At 41.3% G+C, this 27,678-nt stretch overlaps 1 protein-coding gene across 1 annotated transcript in view; it reads right to left on the bottom strand.

Annotated features, from left to right (window-relative positions):
* Positions 1-8,084: 8,084 nt before the first annotated feature.
* ubald1a (UBA-like domain containing 1a) overlaps positions 8,085-27,678 on the bottom strand; it is a 31,036-nt gene continuing 11,442 nt past the window's right edge. Inside the window, exon 3 of the mRNA XM_061705995.1 lies at positions 8,085-11,864. Coding sequence (XP_061561979.1) covers positions 11,550-11,864 — 315 coding nt within the window. The 3' untranslated portion in view covers positions 8,085-11,549. The remainder of the gene's footprint in view (positions 11,865-27,678) is intronic.

Genomic DNA, 27,678 nt, shown 5'->3' with positions numbered 1-27,678 from the left:
TAACATATATTGTATCCCAGTTTCACTTCGGGGTGTGCTCACTTTTGTTGCCAGCGGTTTAGACATTAATGGCTGAGTGTTGAGTTATTTTGAAGGTAAGGACAGTAATTTTGCACTGCTGTGCAAGCTCTACACTGACTACTTTACCTTTGTAGCAAAGTGTCATTTCTTCGGTGTTGTCCCATTCAAAGATGTAATCAAATATTTACAAACAATCTTCGGGTTGTAGCCTACTCCCTTTTGTGATATCATTGTAAATATAATAAATTAAACATATTAGGGTATTAAAAATAAGTATGTATAATATAATAAATGAGAATATTATTTAATCCCTCTCAGGTGAGTGTCTATCAGAAACGGAAATGAAACGATCTATTTAAAGGCATCATTTTCGATGCAGCTATTGTATCGAATGTCATTAAATTGCTCAATTTTACCTAACGAAGTATAACAAGCATACGTGTATATTGTACGTACAACTAGGCCGATGCCTGTTTGCCTCTTGCAAATAGACGGTTTCAAATCGAATCAAACGCAGTAAATCATCACTGCAAATACAATAAAGTTGAAATGACAAATAACCACGGCAACAGATAAGCAGCCAGATAATGACCAGTTTGCTTATGTGGAGCCAGCGAGACGCCGTTACGTAACTCCTATCTTAAGGCCTATCAGAGGAAGCGGCTCTTTGGAGTGTCACGGTATCGTAAATGCACTCGATGTAGGTCAATCTGTGATGAGCCGTCCGTACAGTGGAAGAGTAGCCGAGGATTACTTGAACGCGCTCTTGCCGTCCGCTGTGACGACATCCGGTTGTGGCTCAGGCCAGGCGTCGGCGTCAAGCGCGGATTAGCGTGTTTAGTTTGTCTCCTGCCTTTAAAATTATGACATCATCTTGTGGAACATACTGCCGTCACACATCACATCTAGTTGGTGATGTCATTGATCGTAAGAGGGATGATTGTGGACGCTCACCACACAATATGCGGCTCATCGATAACGATACACACACACGCACACAAAATCCCATTTAGCAATTTTTTGGGGCAGATTTTGTGATTTTCACCATTTACAAATAAATGCAGAAATGATCACGGCTGCCTCATCCTGGCACTTCAGCTCACAGATCCCGCTGGTGTATTGCAGCAATATAATGAGGTTCTCTCTAGTGGCATTAACGGTAAAGACAACTTGAATGGCAAAGAAGGAATGTTTGTAAAATGACCCCCATAAAAAGGAACTCTGAAGACACTAAGCGGCATTTGCGTTATGTTTCCTGGAAAAGGCATATTAAGCAATAGGAGAAAAATCATGACACCTCATTTGGGACACATAACGGTGAAGATATTTTGGCATAAAAGGTTGGACTTTTTTCTTAGAAACTATTATTACTGTTTCAATGACAACAACGGGCAGTAATTCAAATCATATTGGGAAAGTTTGTCGATTTTCAAAAGGAAATTCAGTGGGGATCTCTTTACCATTATTGATCCAATTATATGAAAATGACCGATATGACGTGTGCTTGATGTATCACATTGTTATGTCCACCTCCTGTCCTTGAGATTTCCAAGAGGCGAATCTGATCTATGATGTCTAGCATGCTTGAGAGAGCAATGATGTCATCAAACTGAGACAGTTTCTTTTGTCTTTTTGGATGGATGGACAGCTGCGATCATTGCGCCACCGTAGTGAGGGAAAGGGGGGTGGGGGTGGGGGTGGGGGGCAAAAACAGGACGAGCGAGAGGATGTCAGGCACTGTGCCAGCATGCGGGATCAGCACTATGAAAGACCACATGTGCATCTCATTCAGCTCGCACGCGCACATTATCTCTCCATACCACATGTTACGCTCACAGTCGGGTCGCCATCTGTCGACACAGCGCACTCGGTTTCGATTCCGATATTTCTTACCAAAATATGAATACACTGCTGTCATTATGGCAGTGGCGGGCCATGCATTTGGTTACCTGGGATTTCAGTAGGGATTTACGTGACTTTATCCAACTTAATACCATCACTGTGACGTCGTCATTAGAGAAACCAATACTATAGAAAAATTGCAATATAACGCACGGAAGCTACATTTTCTGATTCCTTGTTATGTACTGGATTTAACCAAACAATTTGGGTAAAATGGGTTTTATTCTAGCTTCATCATTTGGAAAAAATTGTCTTTGTTTTCCACCCGATTACACAATTTATAAATGTTTTTACAATAGAGTAATTCCATGTAATATTCTTATATTTCGAAAGAGCCGTTTAATGGCTTACTGCGCACCAATGATGCAAATGAATGACGCAACGGGCTTTAAAATGCCGAATGTCACGTGACCAAACTGGAGAACAATTTTGTCGGGACTTCCTGTGTGCGCAATGATAACTACGACAACTACGCATAACGCTAATGAAGCTTAAACACCTGAAACGGTCGTCTTCGGCAGCAAGACATTTCGTGTAAAACAAAATTACATGGTAGACAATTCAATATTTCTACAGGTGCTTTGTGCCAGTGTCCTGCCATAGGGCTCCGCTATTGACCTGAACCACACCCTGAATCAGCGTTCCTGATGTGCTTCTATGTGACATTCTTGCTTGGTGATATTCTGATATTGATATTCAATGCGAGCTATCTCGCATTGAATATCAGTCAAAATGATAAGAAATCAATAAGATGATCGCGCTTAAAAACGAAATTCTAATTTTTGCATCTGTGCATGCTTGACTGTTTCTTGTGTTCCGTAAATGTAAACAGTCATATCGGATATGTGTCACTTGAAAGAAACATTCATGTGAATAAATGATATAGGCATGATATCAGAAGTGAGCACTTGGACATGAAGTGTAAATGCAAATTAGGGAAATTATGATCTAATTAGTGGAGGTAAATAGTAGTGGTAGAGGACTGAAAATGTTCTATTGCAACTTCCTGTAATATGGACCAATTGCAATCAAGTTTAGAGGCCAAAATAAACTGCTGCATGTGTGCACAATCGACAACGTATTACATAGCAGCATGGACACTGAATTTATTAATCCCATAACTGTGTGTGTGATTGTGCAGTATGTACACATCAGGTCTATTTTGTGTTAAGTGTTCATTTCATGTTTTGTACAACCTATTTGCTGTTTCTCTGCTTGCTCTCAAATGGACAAATTCCCCTTGCGGGGATCATAAATGTTTCATACTTGCTCCGAGCGTAGATCTGCCTCGCAGATGATATCAGTGCAAAAAAATGGGTTTGATGCAAAGCAGAATAGCTATAAGTGCATACTGACTCACACGTACAGTAAGTCAATGTTTTGGAGATCGGCCGTTGTTCCACTCGGTTACAAAAGAACAGCTGCCTTCATCAACTGGGAAAGGAAGTGTGTGTGTGTGCGTGTGTGTGTGTGTGTGTGAATCGTTGGGGCGGTGATACCCTGCAGTGTAACAAGCTGCTCATTCACCTGTAAATGTATTTTATTGTTGGACACTTTTGCGAGGCTTCACATTTGGAAATGTTATTATTTAATGCATTCCAATCTCCCCTTGTCAGGAGGGAGGTGGAGTTACTTTGAAAGAGGGTGTGCTGGCTTTATTTCTGTTGTTTCACATTGAATAAAAGCCATTTTTATTGGGGACACAAGCATTTCAAGCTAACTGTGTGAAGGTATTTACAGTTGTACCCCCACTTAGAACTCACCGTTTTTAGAGATACGCGCTGTCGCTCTGGCAATTATTTGGTCTTGCGAGGTAAAATGTTAAGTTACAAGCGCTAGATGGTGGCAGCAAATTTCACAGCAAGCAGCAGATAGTGAACAATTCTTACTTATAGTGTCCAAATGACCTATATATTCACAAAGTTCTCATGTATTTTTTGCTTAAAAATGTTTTTTTTAAATGAAACTGCCGCCATTTCCAATAATATCAATTCATTTTGGAGCAATCGGTAAAAAAAGTAAATGCCCTTATATTGCTATCATATACCGTTGCACACCATGTCAACTCAACAGCACTCCAAAATTTTGTTCAATTGCTAATTTTATTTGTTTACAAATTGCTAATTTAGTACACTATCATTGATAATAATTGTTTATACACGGCGAAAACCAGCCGTGCCCATCAAAGTCCACTGCGGTCGCACTTCACCACCGACCGTACAAAAATCGTTTAACTTCACAAAAGCAAATGCCTGTGGTATGCCATCTTCCCAAATTCTTTTTAAAGGTCTTCGAGCCAAGAGCGATGCAGTAAATACAGCAATGACCTGACTAAACCTGTGCATCATGCAAACTCCACACAGGAAGACCAGATTTGATCCCGGAACCTCGGATCTGTTAATCAGTTGGTCACCGTGCTGCCTCAACATTTTCTAATAATTTAAAAACATGGCCTGCATCAAAGACACAAGAAAAATGTAATTAAAAAATGAAAATGTAAAAAAGCTGTTGCTATGTCATACTTTATTTGATTTAAAAAATGTAAAAAAAAAAAAAGTGAAAATTTGTCACACTATATATTTTTAAATTAATATTGTATCGCTCCATCAATTATCCGTATCACTTATCCTCACGAGGGTCGGGGGCGTGCCGGAGCCTATCAAAGCTGACTATGGGCAAGAGGCGGGGTACACCCTGAACTGGTCGCCAGCCAATGGCAGGGCACATATAAACAACCATTTGTACTCACATTCACACCTATGAGGCCGGTTTTGAACCCGGGTCCTCAGAACTGCGAGGCAGATGTGCTAATCAGTCTCCTACGGACTTCATTTATCAAATTAAAATAAATTATTTTGCAATGTATCACACTACTTTTTGGGTGTTTTCTAGAATGCAATTTTGCTATTTTTTTATTCCAAAAGAAGAAAATAACAAATATAAAAGTTCATAGTTTTTTAATAATTTTTTTTCTTTTTTTTTATTAAAAGACATTTTTGATATCACAAGACATCACACTGATACGTGTACTGTTTTCCTTTTTGCTGTACATCCATATATAGAGCTGCTCCATGCCAGACTATTTGAGCCGCTTTTAAAGGAAATGGAAGAAGCTGCTTCGACTGGACAGGATTAAAGTCAGATGTGGCGACTCCCGCACCAGTGCAGACGTCCCACTTTTAAATGCGCTGGGCTACGTCGCTCCAAAAAATTACCAACATCTGGTCTAACCCGCTTCCTTGCCAAGCGCAGCGCAGCATTTGTGTGCGTGACCAAAACAGTGACTTTTGTCTTATGAAGCCAACTAATAACAACCTTGGATCAGAAACACAATAATTCTAAAACCATTATTTTTAGAGGGACAGTAATGGTCGTTACTTCTCTGCGCAACGCTGTCGAAGTGAAAACGTCCTTTGTATCTACCAAAGCCTCACGGTTGCTCTTCTTTGAAAGCATGAATTGAAACCAGTTCCGACGAAACTGCTGCTATGGCAACATGCACGCTAATCTGCAGTTTCCAGGCTGGCCGTTTCTCCTTGGCTCACAACATATTCAAACGCCCACAGCGGTTGCCTCAAAGGACGCTCATTGGTTTGGTCCGCTGTGTGTTTGTTTGGACCGTACCAATCGTATCAGTTGGAATAGTACTACGGTACATCATTTTAGTCACACCATCCAGCTGCCTTGCAGGAAATGGGAATGTCACTTCCCCCCAGTGCATGTGTGTCTATTTGCTGAGGCTGGTGCCGGTGCTAATGCATGCAGTCAGGCAGCACTGATACAACTGCGAGAACAGAAAGAAAGCCGGCTTTGTGTTCCACTCAGGATCTCGGACACAAGAGTGGCTGGAATGGCACACAGCCATTGTCGCAGGTTCATCGCGGTCACACACAACGCGGGCAGAAAGTGCAGCAGCAGTGGGACTGTCGCTGTAATCTTTGGCAGCCATAAACACAGACAAGCAGCAACCAGACTTGTGTCTTGTTTTTTAAAATTGAGCAATTTGACAGGAGAGTTGCCTGATTACAACACAACAGAATGTTCTGTTTTGTCTGTCCTAATTTAATCTTTTTTGGTTCTCATGCCCGAACACATACAGCAATATCACTCGAGATTTGGGTGAAAGGGTATAAAGTAGGTCTTAGTAGCTTTCAAGTTAAAATAATAGATTTTGATACCACTAAAGAAATGGCACTTTGTTGCAACTTGAAAGTAGGCAGTGTACAGCTTATATAACGGTGTACATTTATTGACACCGCAAAATAGCTCAACGCACAGCCTTTAATTTTGAAAATCACTGGCAACAAAAGTGAGCACACCCCTAAGGGAAAATGTCAAAATGGATCCCAATTCACAATTTTGACTTGGGAGAAGGTGTGTTTAATTTGGTGTCACTTAGAAGCGTACTTCCTTTTGTTGCCAATGGTTTAGACATAAAAGGCTAAGTGTTGGACTAATTTTGAGAGGAAATTGACATACAAATATAAATTGACGTACACTCACTGCTTTACACTGTAGTGTTATTTCTTCAGTGTTGTCCCATGAAAAGATAAAAGCTTTACAAAAATGTGAGACTTTTGTGAGACAGTAATTCCTTGTTTATCCGGGACAAAATGCAACTGAAAGCGCTTTACATGAATTAGCAGAGGGCTCCCCCTGAGGAAACACTGGAAACAGTCAAATATTACTCAAAGATATTAATCAAACCTAAAAAAAAAAAAAAAAATGTAAGTCACCTAAAGATATAAAAGCAGCATGAAGATACAAGATGAAAGAATGGAAATCGAATAAAAATAAAAGCTAAACTATTTTAAGTAAAAGGAACTAAGTAAAAATATAAGGTTAAACAAATACATCTAAGTTTTATAAAAAGGTGATCTGAGCCTGTTCTTAAAAACAAGAACATTCTCTCCTGCTAGCTAGCTTCGTACCTAGCCAGCGAGCTAACTAGCTCGCTGGAGAGAATGTGGGTGAATATTTTGGTTATCTTTGCGAGCTACAGGATAGGATAGGATAAAAACACAAACCGAAGACTCTTAATTGTCCATAAGCGTGAATTTGCGTGTAAATGGTTTAGTCTATATATGTCGTGCGTTTGACTGGCAACCTGTCCAAGGTTGCCCAAAGTAGCAGCCATAGGCTACAGCTCACCCGTGTCCCGGGTTAGGACAAACTATGTCAATTGTTGAGATTTTCATAATGAAGAGCTATTTGCAAGCAGTCTGTCCTCGGGAGGCTTTTGGCATCCTTCGTTACAGTTCAGGGTTGTTACAGAATACTCCCGGCATAAACGCGTTGTCGTTTTGCGTTGCAGTTGTCGACATTCACTTCAAATCCCCAAGCAACTCGAACATTGACGAATTGGGCTCACGCTCGTCATCATCGGCTCCCGCAGAGAAGGAAGCGGTGGGAAAGTCAATTCAGGACAGAGTATTCTATTTACTGTGCTTGCGCTTATGTGTTGGATGCTTGTGGACAGCTGGTGTTTTGTGTTTACATCAGAAGAGCCAACGATTCAAGGAGACATACTTGGCTTCACAGCTGAACTCATTCCTTCAGAAGCTTTTCTCTCATCCCGTCCTCCGTTTTGCCTTTCATCTGCGGCCTACTTCTCTTTCAGGGTGGGGTAAAAAAATGCGAAACAAAAAAAATAAGGTTTGTAGTAAAACGGAGGTCTGTCATTTCCTCCAACAACCATTGCCTATTAGTGGCTGCGCTGTCCACTTGAATAAATAAGTAAATGCTACACCTCAAATACTAATATTTTTTTCCCCCGCATCAGGAATACATAACCGGCAGTGCCACGAATAATTACCTTTACTATGGCTAATACCACGGTATGAGTTTCAGGGTGGGCATGTTTACCGCAAACTGCCAACAGAGCGGAGGTGGCACCTGTAAAGCTGATGAAACAGAATGTGTGTGCTCTTTTTCAAAATTCTAATACATAAATTGAACTGCAACAACAGCAATAGATATGGCGTGGCACATCACTGTGGGGGAAAGTGTTCAATAAAATAAAGTGGTACAGTAAAGCCTCGTTTATCACAGGGGTTACCTTGCAGAAAACCCTTGCAATACAGGAAATTTGTGTAGTAGTAATACTTTATTACATCATATAAATTTGTTTCATATATGTAATCCAATGCCAATATGTGATACTTTAGAGAGGTGGAGATATTTTGTCATCTTGAGGTCACCACACACTTTACACAAGCACATGCCATTTATCTTGTTTTTATACATCACAATGCTATTTTTCTTTATGAAAAATATTTAACAAAATTTGTTTTTGGGGGCTTGGAAGGGATTAATCTAATTTCAAATCATTTCATGTAACAAATTATGCTCCTAAATCAAGGTATGCCTACCACACCTTAGTGCTGATGATCTCTCATGTATTCATCTAGTAGCTATGATATGAGGAAAGCATTTAGACAAAATATATACATATATATAGGCAAAGTTTTCATTGACACAAAGCCACGCTCAATAGGTTGACAAACAATATTTATTTAGGTTCACAAAAATGATAAGTTAATTATCAGGTAGTCCACAAATATTGTGGGAATGGTCTCATACAGTCATACAAAGTGGGGGAGGTGGATGTACATGAGAGACCATTTCTGAACAGGCCAACCCAGAAAACACTCAGATTTAACCAAAACGTATGAAACTGGGAAAGATGAACTGAAGCACAAGTTCAAATAAAATAATAAGGAAGATGATTATTTTTTATTATTATATCCATAATGTCCCTAAATATCTTGATCTTTGGAGAAAAAAAAAACCACCAGCTAGATAAAATGTTCATCTCAATTGAAAAAATAAAATAAAAAAATACCCAGGGGCGGACCCTGCATGTAATATATTGCCGTAAATCAGGCCACCCCTGAGCTGCCCCTCGCCCCCCTTAGCAAATCGGAGGACCAGCGACTAATTCATTCCACATGTGAATGTTGTAAAATCCCTGGTGAATGTTAGCATCCTGTCTTTTTGAGTCTGAATTATGAATGAGCATTAGGGCCACATAAAAAAAAAAAAAAAAGACAATCAAGGGTAAAATTACGAGCGCAATCATATTTCAGAAAAACGGTCACAAAAATCACAAAAATTAAGTAGCAATTTTACAAAATATAATTCTTGTTACAAGAAAGGTTTTAGCTAGTGATGCACCAAAATGGAAATTCTTGGCCAAACACGAACACCTGAAGCTGGCCAACTAATGGCCGAAACGCCGAAAGAAAATATTATGAAACAGGATAAAAATAATTCTGTATACTGTTCATTTTCACACCATAATCATTACTCTATAATCTTTAATACATTATGGCTTCAATTTTTGTTATTTTAACGTAATTATTGCGTCAAATGTCTTCTCTTGCGTGCTCACTTTGTATTTCCTGTACCCACTATTGCGGCTGAAATGATGCAAATTTCCCCATAGTGGGACTAATAAAGGATACCTTGTACTATAAATATATTCATGTACTTTTCAATTTATCAGCCCATTTTCTCAAGTGACGTAGCAGCAGTGATATACTATTTCATTTCTGGTTTCTGTATGGCTGTCTATCATATTTTCCTCTATAAACGTACGAATTTGCCTGCCATTTTTCTCCGCCCGACCAATGTGACGAGTGCACTGTACCACCCAATCGCTTATTTTGCTGTTTTGCGACATCATGTCAGAATTGCTTGGCGACTAACATAACGTACCCCGTCTCTACCAGTCTTTCTCCCGGCCTCGGTGATAAAGATACTTGTCTAAAAGTGTAGCTTATTCGCTGCCATGGAGGCGATGATAAGTGACTTTTATCCTGTGTTGACAACGGGCGCGAGGCACACATTCGCCTCCGTGCTTGGGCATTGTATTTAGTCCCGGTAGCTGTCGCTCATTAGGTAGCTGGGGCGGCACAAAACGGCATGCAACAAGCATTCCACCAGCGAAAAGCAGTGAAAACACTAGTTTGGGCTAACAGCCGATAGCATGACAATGGCAAAGCCACGGATTTATGGTCCACTATGTCATTGTCAAACCGTGACTGGAAATTGTAGGTAATAGTGACATCCCAGTCAATTCAACTGGATGCCAGCAAAGCTGCACAGGGCATTGCTTATGAATAGTAAATCTTTCTTAGGTATTACATATATGTGCTCGCATGTCAGCTGCAGCAAAGCTCGCGGCAATAAACAACGTTATTTCGGCAACAGCTGTCTTTCGGCCTGAAACCCAAAACACACTTATGGGTCATTTTAGGCCGCCAAAATTTCAGTGCATCACTAGTTTTAGCAAGAATAATTTTATAAAAAACATGTTTTTTTTAATTCTAGTAATCATATGACTATTCTCATGAATGATTTTTTTTTCTTGTTAGTATTGCCCTAATACTTATTCAAAACAAATAACCCGTCAGGTAATATATCAACAGGTCGCTTTGTGAAGTTTACCTTCATTTTGAGATGAGCCAACTCTAATTAGTTGTCCTTATTAGCTTTGGAAATCTCGTGGAATTTTTGCTGTAAAAGATGTTATTGACAAGTCATGCTAAATGTATACAAAGAGTCAAAAAATGGAGTAGTCTGAACCCCCCCCCCCCCCACCCACCCCCAATCTGGAGCCAGTTCAGCTGCTTTAGCAGAACCGCCTCCCTTAAATCCTCCCAGATAATAAAACGATCATCATTACAAACAATATTATATTACACCACTAGTGATGTTTTTATTTTACAACCCATAATCTCATAAAAGTATACAGTTTGTAGACTTCGGTTTAAAAATAAGCCGTTGTGTTTGCGGAGAAGCTAGCATGAACCGAAACTGGCTGCTGCATTTAAGAAAAACAACAACAAAAAGATTTTAAGAACATGTCCTGTGTCGTCAGCGCAAACAATTGGTTTAAGAAGAATCCCTGATTGGCTAAAAAGAAGTCAGGTGACCACCAGGTGAGGTAAGAACAAGCCCCGCCTTGACGATGGGGATGACAATATGGAGGTGTTTCCTCTAACGCGTGTGTATTCGTGTGTGTTTACATAGACATTTCTATAAATTTCCGCCTATGCGTTGCGAAAACACACAAACATCCGCGCACGCACGCGCTCTCGTGCATGATGCTTCAGTCACTTTAAAACACTGTGTTGCAAGTTCCTCGCTCTCGTCATGCAGCACAGACAGTTGAAAAAAAAACAAGACCAGCGGGTGTGGGGGCCGAAAATAATCACACTGGCTAATAAAAAGTGTTTACCGGGAGGGGGGTTAACAAAAAAAATTACAAAATGGATTTGCTGCCTTGAAAGTCCTTGACCATCATAGAGAATCCTTGGGCGTGACGTTTTCTTTTTCCAAATTCAAATATTTGTCATTTATGTAAGAAAACAACTAAGATTTCACATACTCTTATTACTATGCATGTGCGTATCTTGTATTTATTTTTTGTGTCTACTTTTGTATTTGCATTGGTTTTCTCCTTCTTGAAATTGTTCACCCAAAGTTTTTCTTGGTTTGCGTAGATTCCGTCTCTTTCCACATCTGTTTTTTTTTTTTTTTTTTTTTTTGGAAAAAGACAAATGATCAAAGTATCGCCCCCTCTCCCCGGGGTGGATGCGGCGGCGGGGCGACGTGGCAATTCATCTCTCCGCCTCCATCGCTACGCTGGCCTTTTGCTCGGCGCCCGCGTGGGGGTTGACGCCCGTGGGCCAGGCCGGGCAGGGCTGTGTGGGGGGCTGCCCCTGAGTCCAAAGTCCTTGCGGGGGCGGCGGCACGTTGGGCACGTTGGGTGACACTCCCCAGCCGCCTACTTGAGGGGGTGGAGGAGAGGTGGCCACGGACGCCGCCATGGGGCTGCCGCTGTTGAAGCTCTCGGATGCCTTGAGCCGGGAGAACATGGTCAGGGCGTCCGGGAAGTTGGGGGGTGTCGCTGGTGTGTTGGCTGGTGTGCACATCTAAGGGCAAGGAAAGAAAGTGAAGGATTTGCATTTTTCAAAAACAGGAAGACATTTTGATGATGATGATGATAACGGCTGATTTTTTATTTTATTTTTATTTTTCAGTTAGAAACTCAAAAGATCCCAGGAGATCCCTTTTCATCATGTTTCTCCAAGTGACAAGATAAATTTTTTTTTTTTCAAGTGGCACAATTCAGATAAGCGTCATGGCAGCATAAATAGGAAATCAGAATCAGGTTTCTTCCAAATATGGATTAAAAAACTGATACATATCAGACAGCTGCCATATAAATGCGGTGTCAACAAATAGGATATGGGTCATTTTTATATAATTTGACCAATAAGGGGAAAGACACAAAAAAAAACATAATTTAGCCATTTTTTTAATGTTGACTTTATTTTATATTTGTAAATGTCTCCCAAGGTGAAACCACCACGCTTGAAGTCCTATTTCCAAGAAGTTAGTGATTATTTAAAATGTTAGGCATTCATAGTAAAAGCAATCCTTATTGACAGAGCAAACGGTGGTGGCCCACTGAATTACACTTCTTGCATATCGGTAAAGATACAAACAGCTTCATGTCAATTGTGTGAGTTGCACAATTGACATGTCTTGCCCTGCAAACTTTGGATACAAGTTCAGAAATTATCCTCACTCCTCATAAAACCCTTTGCACACTTGTCTTTACACACTCGTTATAATGGTAAAGAAATGCAATAGTTCCGACATTTTCACAAATTCATACACACCTCAGAAATAACACCATTTATTTTACTGTACATAACAGAGTGAAAAATTTAAGGGGTTCTGAATACTTTCTGTACCCACTGTATAATCCTACTTTGCGGTTTTTCACCTTTCGCGGGGGGTTCTGGTCCCCATTAACCGCAAAAAAACGAGGGAACACTGTTATTATTGTTTACTGCCTGGTGCTCACGCTGGTGTCACTTGATATGTTCGTGAAAATAGACAGGCTGGTTCTAGGCTTCGGGTTGGAATTGGCCACTTGGACCAGAAGTGTAAATCAAGCTTGAGGCACGACAACATGGGGAGTAAAAAACTGTTTTAGAAATAGTCGAAGTAAAAGTCGTCGTGCATGGAAATATCCTTGTCCACTCCAACCCTTTTAAGACAGTTCTAAACATATGTACATATGCCAAGGCTCTATGTAGCACTGCTAATGATGCCACTGAATTAACCAGAAGACCCTGAACATGCACTGTGTGGAAACTCCTAACAGACAAACAATAATGACAAAGTCCCTCCTGTGTGTTACTTTCAATTAGAATTATTAAAAAAAAACAACAACAAAAAACTAACAAATGTTTACTGTGAGTTATGGCAGCCAGAATATCCTGAAATAATGCAAACATCGAGACAGAAAACAAAAACGGGATTATGCTGTAAAAAAAATAAAATAATAAGGCTGTCATCTACTGACTGGGACTATGACATCATCACATTATCATATTTATGATAAAGTATTATAACATGTCATGTGATATTGGTCGCTTTCTTGGGTCCACGCTGAAATGTTACACAACGTTTGCTCCAAAATGATCCTGTAAACTTCAGTTTTACAGCTACCATGTGTAATCTGCAGGCAACGCGCGTTATGGCAGGGGAGCATTTTTCCCAAGGAGCCCTTCATACGACAACAGAAGAGAATTGATAACTAATTGGAAATGTTATGTTCGAAATGGCAGCAAAATATTTAGCCCTGTGTTTTATGACACAAAATGAACATTAGATTCATGACGCACTGAACAGCAAAGTTGTCTTTCTTCCTCACCATGAATACACGCGCACGAACGCGCATGCATAACCCATGACTGCATTGAAAACAGAAACCAAGTGCCTTGAAGCTTCCAGGCCCCATGTTTTGTGCCTTTCGCCCTGTCCCTCAACATAAAAACACACACAACTCCAAGTCGTTTGTGACAAAGAAAACAACCTGCTGTATTCCAGCGGAAGGCAAAGGTGGAGTCACACTCAGCCCGAGAGGCTTGCCCTCTAAAAATAAGAGGTAAACACGGCATGCAACCACAGTCACAGATAAAACTAGCAAGACAATCAGACTGCAACAAAGCAATTGAAGTTGAAGACATCTGTCATATCTAACCGTGCAGCTGCAGCTGAAGGCTACATGCTCAAAATATTGCCCCACTGTAGTAATTTTACACACTTTCATCACAGATCATTTGTAAATGTCAAAGCAAGAACCTTATCGATTGGGAAGCATTTCTGACAAGCTGGCTGAGGGTCAAGTGACAATGATTTGACATTGTCGGATCAAAAGTTCATGTTTGTCGTCTCATTCAAAGTGTTTGAGCTCGATCCCTGATATCGGTCAGGTTTTGAACACTCAACTTTCCCCTGAGCGACTACAAACGGTTCCAATGTGCAGTTTGTTTGGACACCCAAGTGGTCAAATTACTTCAATCCATCCATTTTCTACACTCCTTATCTTATGCAGAATGATGGTGGCCGGAGTCTATGCCTGTTGACTTCAGGCGTCCATTTGTCACAATGTCGTAAATGTCATTTGTCTAACCATCTCCTGGGCTCCATACAACGCACTAAAAGCTGTCAATCAGGACACAACAAACCTCACGTTGTGGTGCCATAAACCCAGACTGCTTGACACTACCTAAACCTAAAAATTCACCAGTGGCCCTTTTTCAGACCGAATACAAGTACTTATAGGCGTACTAATACATGACAATGCCGTTAAGTCTCACAATTATGATGTAAATGTGGTTGTACGTCAATCAAATATTGCTCAGAAACACAACTATCACTCAACTGTACCACTTTTTAGAGTAACAACATGTCATGACTGATATTTTAACACTGTGTTTTTCTAACAGTCTTGCCACACATTTCACTGAACTGTAGCTGCTAAGACAAAGCACTTGAGATTTGTGGTGTTTCAATCTGAACACTAGGGGCACTAGGTAGAAGGTGTGGACAATAAGAGACGAAGAGAAGTGTAGATGCTGGTGGATATACAAGTAGGAATACGGATGGCATGTTACACAAGTTATAAAATAAACTAACAAAAGCAACTCGCGGGGTAGCCCCCTCCGTCACCGCCTGAGCTGAGCATCCATTTTGAAGAGCATATTTTGCCCTTGATTAACAAAGTGTTGTCGTCCGTGTATACTGTAAAGTATCATTGACAAGGCTCCTACTCCACCTGTCAGGGTGGTAAAGTGGTATCATATGGAGTTTGATTACAGTACAGTGGGGTACTGATGCATCCCTACCTACACTTATTACTAAAGCTGGCTTTGGCTGAAGAACCTTGACTTAGAGTGCCCCAACTTAGAAGTTTTGTAATATTTTTTATTTTTTTTGCATTGTGTAGCAAGTTGCTGCTCGAGTGAAAAAAAGAATACCCATGTTTATTTAATAGGACAAAAAGTCAAACACAAATTGAAAACACTCGCAACCAGACTGCACTCCAGATGTCACTCACCAGGCCCTGCCACACACACATCAACACACAAACGTACTACGTGTGTTTGTGTGTGTTTTGGCTTAATTACACTTTATAAAAGCCATACATTCTCTTTCATGATGTTTTTACACAGTAGTTGTATTGTTCAATACAGTGCCACACCTACAATACAGTGCTACATCTTTATTCATGTATCATCAATATAATTGAGATAGCATTTTTTTTTTTTTTTTTTTTTTTTTTATAAATGTAGATTTTTCTTTTTTCTTTTTTTGTTTTAACTCCACCTATTCAAGAAATACTCTTTCTTTGGGCAATGCAATTAGAATGGCCGTTAATTGTCTGTGGGTTTTCGCCAGCCTGGTCACTATTCCCTGTGAATAGCAGGAGTCAACTGTGATGAAAACTGATTTGATATAGGGGTGGCACGGTGGGCGACTGGTTAGAGTGTCTGCCTCACAGTTCTGAGGACCGGGGTTCAAATCACAGCCCCGCCTGTGTGGAGTTTGCATGTTCTCCCCGTGCCTACGTGGGTTTTCTCCGGGCACTCCGGTTTCCTCCCACATCCCAAAAACATGCATGGTCGGTTAAACATGCATGGTCGGTTAACTCTAAATTGCCCGTAGGTGTGAATGTGTGTGCGAATGGTTGTTTGTTTGTGTGTGCCCTGCGATTGGCTGGCAACCAGTTCAGGATGTACCCCGCCTCTTGCCCAATGATAGCTGGGATAGGCTCCAGCACTCCCGCGATGTGAGGATAAGCGGCTCAGAAAATGGATGGATTTGATATAGGAGTAAAATGACTAACAATCGTGGTCAAACTCGTAAGTGAAGGTACCACTGTATAGTATTACAATGCTTGTTTAAAGATTGCTGTCAATCTTGTGTTTGTGTTGGAGTTGCTTGTACTATATTAGGAGGGATGGGCATGATACTCAGTCAAGTTGATTGTGACTGATTGAGTGCAGTACCAAGATGCAAACAGCAAAGGCGCTGTTGACCTCACTCTCAGATAGTGGTTTAAAGAAGAACATGATCAGAGAGACCACTGTGATGGCATAACTCCTCTGGCAGCATTATTCTGCTCAATATGACACTGGCATGGAAACATGAAAACAGGAGTTCAGAACATTACAAGATGGAAAAAAAAAACATCTATGTACTGGTAATACAATAACAGTTTATTTTTGTAAGACGACTGCTGGACAACTGAACCACTTTATCAACAAATTAGACACCTTCCTAGATTATGTTCTCCTGGACTATAAAGGAAAATATTGAAAATGACCCTCTAATGTTGACCAAAAACCATTACTTGACCCATGTCTTTCTCTGGATTGTACTTCCAGGCCCAAACCCCACCCCTCCACAATGTTTTACGAAAGTACCTTTTGTTTAATGCTGCAGATCAAAACATAAAAGGCAATGAAAACATAAACTCCTTAGTTGAGGTAACTATTATTAAGATGCTGAAAAACAGGATAGGCCGGAAAACATCATATTGCTTGATGTCACAGACCTTAGCTTGAGCCATTGTATCCTGTAATGTCATCCAGATTGCCACGCATACGACCTGAGCGCCCAAGCAGTGGTCCGAAAAACAATCGGAGAATAACATTCCTCCCTAGGAGGGGGGTGAAACTGAACCAACGTGCCCCCTAAAAGTGCTGCTTCTTAACATCCTGGACCATAGGTTCTCTCGGTGGCAAGCTTTTATGTAAGGTGAGCATGGCCACTGTGCACTCCTGACAGGAAGAGCTGGCTCATTCATGTCTTTGAGGCTGTTTCCTGCGGTAAAACGACACCCTAGAATGTACTCGTGACCGCTACTGCTTTCTCTAAGCGTATAATGGTGGTGCCTAATATCTGAATTTGTTTATCTTCCAAACAAATGTGTCAATTGTATTCCTGTGGCTGAGTGAGCATGAGGCCTTCTATGTCCTTGAATAGAAAATGAGTGAAAAAACCTGACACCTGTCTTGGCTTGTCCGCCGAGACGTCTGACTCATCCGTAAACACATGCAGTTGCGTTGTTCAGCTAACACATGCTGAGACCACACACTGCAGTTTACACGTTTATTTTTTCTTTTAGAATTAGAAGACAACTTGGAAAGGAACGATGGACTTTGAGGGTAGGGAAAATGTGAGTACTTACCCTTAAATAAAAGCATCTGTGCTTACAGTGGGATTTGGATTGACATGACATTATAAAAAAAAAAAAAAAAAAAAAAAAAATGTTGGCTACTTGGCCGTTAAGTCCTACAGGAAAATATAGTAGTCGGTTAGTAACAAAGCTTTGGGTGTGTGTTTATGGAACTTTTTGTCCATTGATCCAGAGGAGCGTTTATATGTTTAACAAGGGCTGGGTGATATGGAAAGTAATTTCACGGTATAAATTGAATTCCTTCACGGAAACAGTATATATTGCGATACAAACTTAAATGTAAACATTATAATGGAAGTATGGAAGGTTTATATATTACAAAAATATATACATAAAAGATTTGTTTTGCACATCTCAAACCTCAAAATTAAACACTATGGTGGAAACAAATATAATGTTGCTGATAAATATTGATTTATAATATATATTCATAAAATTCTGACCTTATAGGCTCCTCATCCAGCCTGAGGTATGTGGTAACATACTGACTCCTTTCCGGTTTATGGATGTGTGCTTACTGTGTAGCCGTTTTATTATTTTCTCTCTAGACACCAGACTAATTTACCAGCTCATTTGCAGTTCATAGTTGGTTACTCTCCGTTGAAACACATTTTCAGCTAGAGTACTGTTAAAAGTGGAAAACAACACTTCTGATGTTTTGCTACTCTACATTCTACATTAGCCTAGCGGTTAGCATGGATTCTCCGTCTTCTCCAGTTCTCTCATCTTGGTAGATGTGTCACATGCTCAGCTCCTGGTACTCTAGTGATAACAATACTCTTCAGAAGTGTACCTTATTCGCCGACATGGAGGCAAGGATTAGTGACTTAGACGAGTGGCTCTACACTGGAAGGAGAGCGTTTAGCTCCGGCAGCTATCCAGCAGGAGCTTGTAACTGGTGCGATGCAAGCTGACATTGCAGCTGGAAAAGCAGGGAAGATGGGTGACTGTTCGACGTAGAAGCACATATGGTTGGAAGCTCCTTCAGGTCCGTAGTTTACAAATATATACAGTGGTGTTAAAAAGTGTTTGCCCCCTTCCTGATTTCTTACTTTTTTGTCAAACTTAAATGTTTTCCATCATCAAACAAATTCAAATATTAGTCAAAGTCAACGCAAAATGCAGTTTTTAAATGAAGGTTTTTATTAAGGGAGAAAAAAATAATCATCTTATTAAGGCCATCCCACGGCATCTCAATAGGATTCAGGTGAGGACTTTGACCAGGGCACTCAAGTCTTTATTTTGTTTTTCTTCAGCCATTCAGAGGTGGACTTGCTGGTTTCTTTTGGATCATTGTCCTGCTGCAGAACCCAAGTCCGTTTCAGCTTGAGGTCACAAACAGATGGCCGGATGTTCTCCTTAGGGATTTTTTGGTAGACAGCTGAATTCATGGTTTTATTTATAACAGCAAGTCTTCCAGGTCCTGAAGCTGCAAAACAGCCCTAGGCCATCACACTACCACCACCATATTTTACTGTTGGTATGATGTTCTTTTGGCGGCACGGTGGAAGACTGGTTAGAGCGTTCTGAGGTTCGGGGTTCAATCCCCGGCCCCGCCTGTGTGGAGTTTGCATGTTCTCCCTGTGCCTGCGTGGGCTTTCTCTGGGCACTCCGGTTTCCTCCCACATCCCAAAAACGTGCATGGTAGGTTAATTGACAGCTCTAAATTGCCCGTAGGTGTGAATGTGAGTGCGAATGGTTGTTTGTTTGTATGTGCCCTGCGATTGGCTGGCAACCAGTTCAGGGTGTGCCCCGCCTCCTGCCTGATGGTAGCTGGGATAGGCTCCAGCACGCCCGCGACCCTACTGAGGAGAAGCGGCTCAGAAAATGGATGGATGGATGAAATGCGGTGTTACTTTTAGGCCAGGCGCATACCTTCCAAAAAGTTAAACTTGTGTCCCATTTTTGCCCAGTCTCCTCCTTGTTGTGGAGTCTTGAACACAGACTTAACTAAAATGAGCCCTGCAGTTCTTTGAATGTTGTTGTGAGGTCTTTTGTGACCACTTGGATGAGTCGTCGCTGCACTCCTGGGGTAATTTTGGTCGGGCGGCCGGCCACTCCTCCGAAGGTTCACCACTCTTCTATGTTTTCTCCATTTGTGGATAATAGCTCTTCACTGTGGTTCACTGGAGTCTCAAAGCGTTAGAAATGGCTTTATAACCATTTGTACACTGACAGATCTCAATTACTTTCCTTCTCAGTTGTTTCTGAATTTCTTTAGATATCGGCATGATGGCTAGCTTTTGAGGATATTTTGGTGTACTTTGTCAGGCAGGTCCTGTTTAAGTGATTTCTTGATTGAGAACAGGTGTGGCAGTATCAGGCCTGGGCCTGGCTAGAGAAATTGAACTCAGGTGGGGGTGGGTCCAATATTTTTTTTCCATACAAGACCATGTAAGTTTGGATGTATTCCTGTGGGTGACTGAGCGTGAGGCCTTCTATGCCCTTGAATAGAAAATGAGTGAAAGAACCTGACACCTGTCTTAGGTTGTCCGCCGAGACCTCTGACTCATCCATAAAAACCTTTATTTAATTACTGCATTTTGTGTTTACTTGTGTTGTCTGACTAATATTTTAATTTGTTTGATGATGGGAAACATTTAAGTGTGACCAACATGCAAAAAATAAGAAATTAGGTAGGGGCAAACACTTTTTCACACCACTGTACCAGAGGCCAAATTTAAAAAGGTTTGCATATGCTGCGCACCTCTACGTTTAACACTGATCTTGGACCAGTGGCTAGGCTCACAATCCCTGTACTAGTTCTTCCCAAATGTGTTTCATGGTGTTGAGGTCAGAATTCTGGCTCAGTCGGGGTCTAAACCGCCAAACTTACCTTTGGGTTAGGCATGCAATAAAATATCGTCATTGCGATTATAGTGTTGCTTTATTTGATGGTACAGTATCAACACACCAGCATCAAATATTGACATCCAATCACATGTCCAAGAGTGCTGTTGCAAGCAGCCATGTTTTGACTGTGTATAAGCATGTGAATCTGATGTGAATTCGCCATCCTACTGTCAATACGGCATTCTTCAACGGCCAATGAAAATGTTTTTGTATCATATGACATCACAACAGTTTGCCAGCAATAACAATAGTTATTGATACTGATAGTATTGTTGTTGCCAAATGATCATGATTACCTTTACAGTACAACAAAAAGTGACTCCTTTAATTAGTGAAAAATCTGTTATCTACGGAATCAAACAAAAAATTAATGACTGACCTGAATCTATCTTAAAATATAGATTTTAGTTTACTGAGAAATTGCGCAACATTCCAAAATTGTTTAAGTGATCCTAATTGCTTTGAAATGCTAACATCTGTCCATGAAAATGTTTCTTAGGAGACTGAGGTTGTGAATATCAAATATGTCCCATGAGCAGTGTATAAACAATGCTCTATTTGTACTATAAAGGTCACTTCAGTACCAGAATGTGTAGTGTCAACAAAGAGAGGATTCAAATTTACAAAGCTGTTTGTTCATGGTCGTAGCAAGGAAATAGGCACGATAAATGAATTTTCAATAGATGATTATGAAGAGTTTGAATTATGTAGAATTAGAGAAATCTAACTTTGTATAAAAAGTGGCGTATTGTGTTATGTATATCTTTGAAGCGTCATGTGGATTTTCAATATATGCCAGCAACCAACAATGGGAGCAAATAATTCAGGCAACACTAGTTTGTCATTTTAGCAGCACTTAGCAGTAACGCCGAACATAAACCTTGAGAACAAACTTTTTCTTTTTCTACCTTTAACTAAAAAAACAAAAAAAACAAAAAAGTCTGACAATGCTTCAATACGGGAGGTATCTACCATGATTGATTGTCCAAGATATCAGAATCAGAATCAGAATCAGAATCAGAATCATCTTTATTTGCCAAGTATGTCCAAAACACACAAGGAATTTGTCTCCGGTAGTTGGAGCCGCTCTAGTACAACAAACAGTCAATTTACAGAACACTTTGGGGACATAAAGACATTGACAAAAAACAATTGTGCAAAAAGATGCAGAGTCCTCTACCATTTAGAGCAGTTCGAACGACTAATATTGCAATAGTCCGGTGAAATGACCATTGTGCAAAGGGCGCTGAGACTTCAAGGAGTGTATGCGGTTTAAAGTGACAAGTAGTGCGATCATCTGGGACAATGTCGGTTGTGCAAATGTTACAGATACTCCTCAATCAGTGTGCAAATGGAGCAGATGCTACTCTGGCATGAGTGGCCAGTATATGCAAATAGTGCAGCATGGCGAGACAACTACAGTGAGTGCACAAGTAATAAATAATTGGCCCCACAGAAATGTGACAACGAACTCAAGTCAAAAAATTGCCAGCTTGTTGTAATGGAATTATAGGTTAGGTGTTTAAGAAGTTGATCGCAAGAGGGAAGAAGCTGTTGGAATGTCTACTAGTTCTAGTTAGCGTTGATCGGTAGCGCCTACCTGAGGGAAGGAGCTGGAAGAGCTGGTGACCGGGGTGCAGACGGTCCGAGAGGATTTTGCACGCCCTTGTCTTAGTTCTGGCAGCGTGCAAGTCCTCAATGGTGGGTAGGGGGTTACCGACAATCCTTTCAGCAGTTTTGATTGTCCGTTGCAGTCGGAGCTTGTCCTTTTTTGTAGCAGCACCAAACCAGACTGTGATGGAAGAACACAGGACCGATTCGATGACCGCTGTGTAGAACTGTCTCAGCAGCTCCGGTGGCAGGCCGTGCTTTCTCAGAAGCCGCAGGAAGTACATCCTCTGCTGGGCCTTTTTGAGGACGGAGTTGATGTTGTTCGCCCACTTCAGGTCCTGAGAGATTGTAATTCCCAGGAACTTGAAGGTCTCGACGGTTGACACAAGGCAGCTGGACAACGTGAGGGGCAGCTGTGGCGAAGGATGCCTCCTGAAGTCCACGATCATCTCTACCGTCTTGAGCGTGTTCAGCTCCAGGTTGTGTCGCCCGCACCACAGCTCCAGCCGCTCCGCTTCCTGTCGATATGCAGACTCGTCACCGTCCTTGATGAGGCCGATGACAGTGGTGTCATCTGCAAACTTCAGGAGCTTGACAGTCGGGTTCGCTGAGGTGCAGTCGTTCGTGTAGAGAGAGAAGAGCAGCGGAGAGAGGACACAACCTTGGGGCGCCCCAGTGCTGATGCTGCGTGTGGATGAGGTTGCCTCCCCCAGCCTGACCTGTTGTGTCCTGCCCGTCAGAAAGCTGTAAATCCACTGGCAGATGGCAGGTGAGACGCTGAGCTGGAGAAGCTTGGTTGAAAGGAGTTCAGGGATGATGGTGTTGAACGCTGAGCTGAAGTCCACGAACAGGATCCTCGCGTAGGTCCCTGCACTGTCGAGGTGTTCTAGGATGAAGTGCAGTCCCATGTTGACTGCATCATCCGCAGACCTGTTCGCTTGGTAGGCAAACTGCAGGGGGTCCAGCAGGGGACCTGTGACACTCTTGAGGTGGTCCAGCACGAGACGTTCAAAGGACTTCATGACCACAGATGTCAAAGCGACAGGCCTGTAGTCATTCAGACTAGAGATTGCAGGTTTCTTGGGGACTGGAATGATGGTGGAGCGTTTGAAGCAGGATGGAACTTCGCACATTTCCAAAGATCTGTTAAAGATCTGAGTGAAGACTGGAGCGAGCTGGTCCGCGCAGACTTTGAGGCAGGATGGGGACACATGGTCCGGTCCTGTTGCTTTGTTAATCTTCTGTTGTTTGAAGATGCGTCTCACATCCTGAAGATGCGTCTCACATCCATAACCTGCCTCTCACCCAAAGTCATCTGAGATGACTGCAGTTGGCAGCTAAAATACAGATTGGTGTTTTCGGCTGATTGACTGACTAGTTAGTAGACTAAAGTTTTTTTTTGTTTTTTTTTAAATATATTTTTCTTTATATTAGTTGGCTGGTGCATGTGTAACTGAGACAGTTGTCCTTGGAAACCAAACATCAAGTGATTTAAACAGTGAATGCTTAACTTTGAGTACTAGTGGCTGCCAATGAATGTTGACTCTCATTTAATCAAAAACTGAAAATGATGGTTCTACATTTTTTCCAATGATTGAAGCCACTGATCCAAATATCACTCACCACTTGTAGTGAAAAAGCTGATCCAAGCAACGTTAAGTGTCCAAAGCAGAGTGATTTAAGTTTCTGGAGGTCTAGCCATTTGCTCTTACACATGAAAAAGACCAGGGGAAAAGCAGACGAGTTGGAGTTTGTGTTCAAAACACAGCCAACAGAGAGGCGTTACCATGGGGACAACTGTTATGAGGCAAGAGCATAGATCTTCTGTTGACAGGACAAGACTCTGCGGTCACAATGGCCCTGACAGCTCTGTTAAGAATCAGTTTGCCGGCATGAGGAACGCGTGGCTGATGGTCAGCAGCCACCCAAAACATGCCGGGTTGCGGTGAGCCTCTTCACACCTAAACACTCAGCCGTTTGTGGGTGAACATGGATGTGTTTGTGTGCAAACAGATGAGATGGGAGTTATTTCCAGCCTCACCAAACACATTCCTGAGAAATACTAGGAGTGTGTGCAAGGCTGAAAGGGAGAAGTGGGGGTTCTCTCATTTTACATAGTACGTTATGTTATCCTCTGTGATGTTAGACCACACGACAAACTCGCGTGCTTTAATTCGCTTCTTAGCAGCCTCTTTGGGTGTTTAATCCAGCTGGCGCGGGAATGTTCTGCAAATTTTGCAATACATGATTTTTAATCTCCTCATTCCCCAACACTCCAGCAAGGAGACACAATTAGACCTTGGCCAAGACCATTCACTTGATCGAACGTTCAGTATTATTGTTTGGCTGCGAGAAAGACAACTAAATGGGATAGGAAAATGGAACCACTCCTTCAGTGTGTGTTACTCCCCAGCGGACGAACCATCGGCTCTTAGAAAACTACAGTGTCTTGTTTAATTTCCAACTCAGCTTGTAGAAAATAAGTGGTGTCATGCAAGTCGTAATCACGACATCTATGATTCCGGCGCCTTCATACTCGTCAATAGGGACTTCGATCTTGTACCTCTATCATTTACTAACAGCTTCAAACAATGTGCAACAAGAGGGAATAAAACTCTGCAACTCCTGTATGCAAAGCGGGAATATAAAGGGGGTTAAGATGCATTTGTATTCAAGATTTTGTTATTTATGCTTATGTATTTATGTTTTGTGCACAGTGCTCTGTTACACCTGCTGCTGTTGTGAAAGCAGTATATAAATAAAGTTGAGTTGAGGTTCTGGAGTATGTGGAACGAAAAGAACTACATCTGAATAATTACAAATGGGAGTATATTGAAATTGACTTGCTGAATATACACACATTTTACAAAAAAAAAGGCAGTTAGTTTACATGTTTAAAACAGTTGCATAGGTGCAATTGCAAATGAAGAGACTTTTTTTTCTTCTGACTACCGAGCAGACTGTTGATAAAAGAAATATTATGTTGTTGTGTCTATATACTTAAAAGTTTTGTTTATGTTTTGGGGGGGAAAGTTAAGTCACAATATGTGTGTCAAAGTCCAAGTAACAAGAGGCCCTCAACTGCAGCAAAATGGCTCCTGTGAACTACTTAAGAGTAGACAAACTTGAAATGCATACTAGATAACTTTCCTGTTTTTCCACCAGAAAAGTTGATGAGTTCATCACTGGGCAACGAAAAAAAATGCATTCACCCATTATTCACTTTGTCCAATGAGTCTACTGAACAGTCAACGTCTTGCAGGAATGGAAGTAAATGAAAAGAGGGGAGGCATGCATAGCAGATTCACAAATCAAGCGTTTCATTTAGTTGGAGTGTGGTTATGGTTGTGTCTGAGTTGATGTCAAGTTTCAAAGAGGTTTATACTTTTTGGATTTTTAGTTTTTGTTGTTTTGACCTTGAAGCAGGCTAGAACATTCATGTTTATACATCAACATAAATGGCCAGAACACTTTGAATAGCTTTCCCGACCTGATAACACAATCCAAATCAATGACGGGCGTTACGTCAAGTATTGAAGTGATATGTACTTGATAAAACAAAAATCAACAGGGGTTGGATATACAATCACAGTACATGATGCTGCCTGCCTACCTCTATTGCAGTCATGACTGTTCATACGTTGAATATGTGGCCTTATCGTGAGTCCAATGACAGGGTAAAGGTAAAACATACCAAGTCTACTTCAAAACAATACAATTTGATAGTGTCGACATGCTTACAGCAACATACAGTACCTTTTTTTTTTTTTTATCTTACAGCTTGTTACATAAATGCACGTTTACCACTATATATTTGTATTACACAATGTCCTCAAAGTGAAATACACTGTATAGTCTTGGAGGGAAAATATTGCTGCGGTCACGTGACAATCATTTAGATTTTTTTCCGAGAATAAATTTTTAAAATTATATTAAACAGGATTTTATGATAACTATTCGACAAATTTGTCACCAGAAATGTAAATCTTTTCACAGCCATTGTTTTATGTTGTACATGTTTAATGTTTTTCCATTATCCAGACATATCTGGAATGTATTTGTCTGTATGTGTGTCTGCGAGAGAAGACGTGCGCATTAGTAATGACGATAATTAAACAAAGTAATGACTGAGTCTTTGTTTGTCTTAATTGGTGAATGTAGGAAGTACATGTTTTTTTGAAAGACAGTTATGGAACCAAATGGAGATACTCATATGTTGTCACATGTTTACATCAGTGAATACAATATGGTATCCATCCATCCATTTTCTGAGCCGCTTCTCCTCACTAGGGTCTCGGGCGTGCTGGAGCCTATCCCAGCTATCATCGGGCAGGAGGCGGGGTACACCCTGAACTGGCTGCCAGCCAATCACAGGGCACAAACAAACAACCATCCGCACTTAGATTCACACCTACGGGCAATTTAGAGTCCCTAATTAATGCATGTTTTTGGGATGTGGGAGGAAGAAAACCCACGCAGGCACGGGGAGAACATGCAAACTCCACACAGGCGGGACCGGGGATTGAACCCTGGTCCTCAGAATTGTGTGGCTGACGCTCTAACCAGTCGTCCACCGTGCCGCCCCCTACAATATGGTATAAGTCGAGATAAAATCTCTTCATCAGATCAGGGGTCACCAACGTGGTGCCCGCGGACACCTGGTAGCCCCCAAGAACACATAAGTAGCCCGCAGGCCTGTTGTAATAATAGCTCACCAGTGAAGGGACATTGGGATTTCCTAGGGAATGTTGTAGAAGTAGTCATTTGAAAATGTAAACACAAAAGGTTGCATATTGATATATATGTTTCTTACCTTGTTAAATCATAGTTGATAAATTATTGTAAGAACTCTTGACATGATCAGGATCAGTCTCTTCGCATAGATGAATATCATTAATAACGAAATAAAATTAAAGGTCATTTGAGCACTTTTTTTAATTTCAGAAATGTGTTTCCCTTGGAGTCACTGATGGTGCAGTGGTACACTCGCCTGACTTTGGTGAAGGCAGCGTGGGTTCAGTTCCCACTCAGTGACGGTGTGAATGTGAGTGTGAATTGTTGTCCGTGTCTATATGTGCTCTGCGACTGACTGGCGACCAGTTCAGGGTGTAGTCCGCCTTGTGCCCGAAGTCAGCTGGGATAGGCTCCAGCGTCCCGTGACCCTAACCAGGATAAGCGGTGTTGATAGTGGTCTAGATAATGGTCCCCAACCACTGGGTCACGATCTGATCGGGACACTCCGTCTACCCCCCTCTGCTTCCCATGGACAATTACGTTCTTTCCCAAAATTAGACCAATAGGTGCTGCTGAATGAACTCAAGTGACCGTCACCTCCACTTACTAACGCTGACCCTTCACTCCTTCCACCTCAGCCAGCTTCAAGCAGCTGAAACCCCCTCTCACACAGACTTATACAGGCACACAGTTGATCATTAGCCAGTCAACCTCGTGTTTGTGTGCTTTTGTCAAATGTACAGTGAAACAACAAAAGGAAGACAGACATTAGGAGGCTGCAACAGGAAGACGATAGAGAACTGGGAGTAAATAGAGCAATTGTTGCACTCTGCAGTATGCACTACAACAGCAAGCATGCTAACAATAGATGCCATGGCCCACTCAAACTGTATGTAGAAAAATAGTTTGCCTTGGCTACGGAAACTGGGCCAAAGGTGATCATGAGGGAGAGCAGCTGCAAAAAAAAAAAAAATCATTTTAGCTTG

Source organism: Phycodurus eques, chromosome 19 (assembly GCF_024500275.1).
Source record: "Phycodurus eques isolate BA_2022a chromosome 19, UOR_Pequ_1.1, whole genome shotgun sequence".
In the NCBI taxonomy this organism is placed as follows: domain Eukaryota; kingdom Metazoa; phylum Chordata; class Actinopteri; order Syngnathiformes; family Syngnathidae; genus Phycodurus; species Phycodurus eques.
Note: the sequence above shows the minus strand (reverse complement) of the source record. Positions and strands in the feature narration are given on the sequence as shown.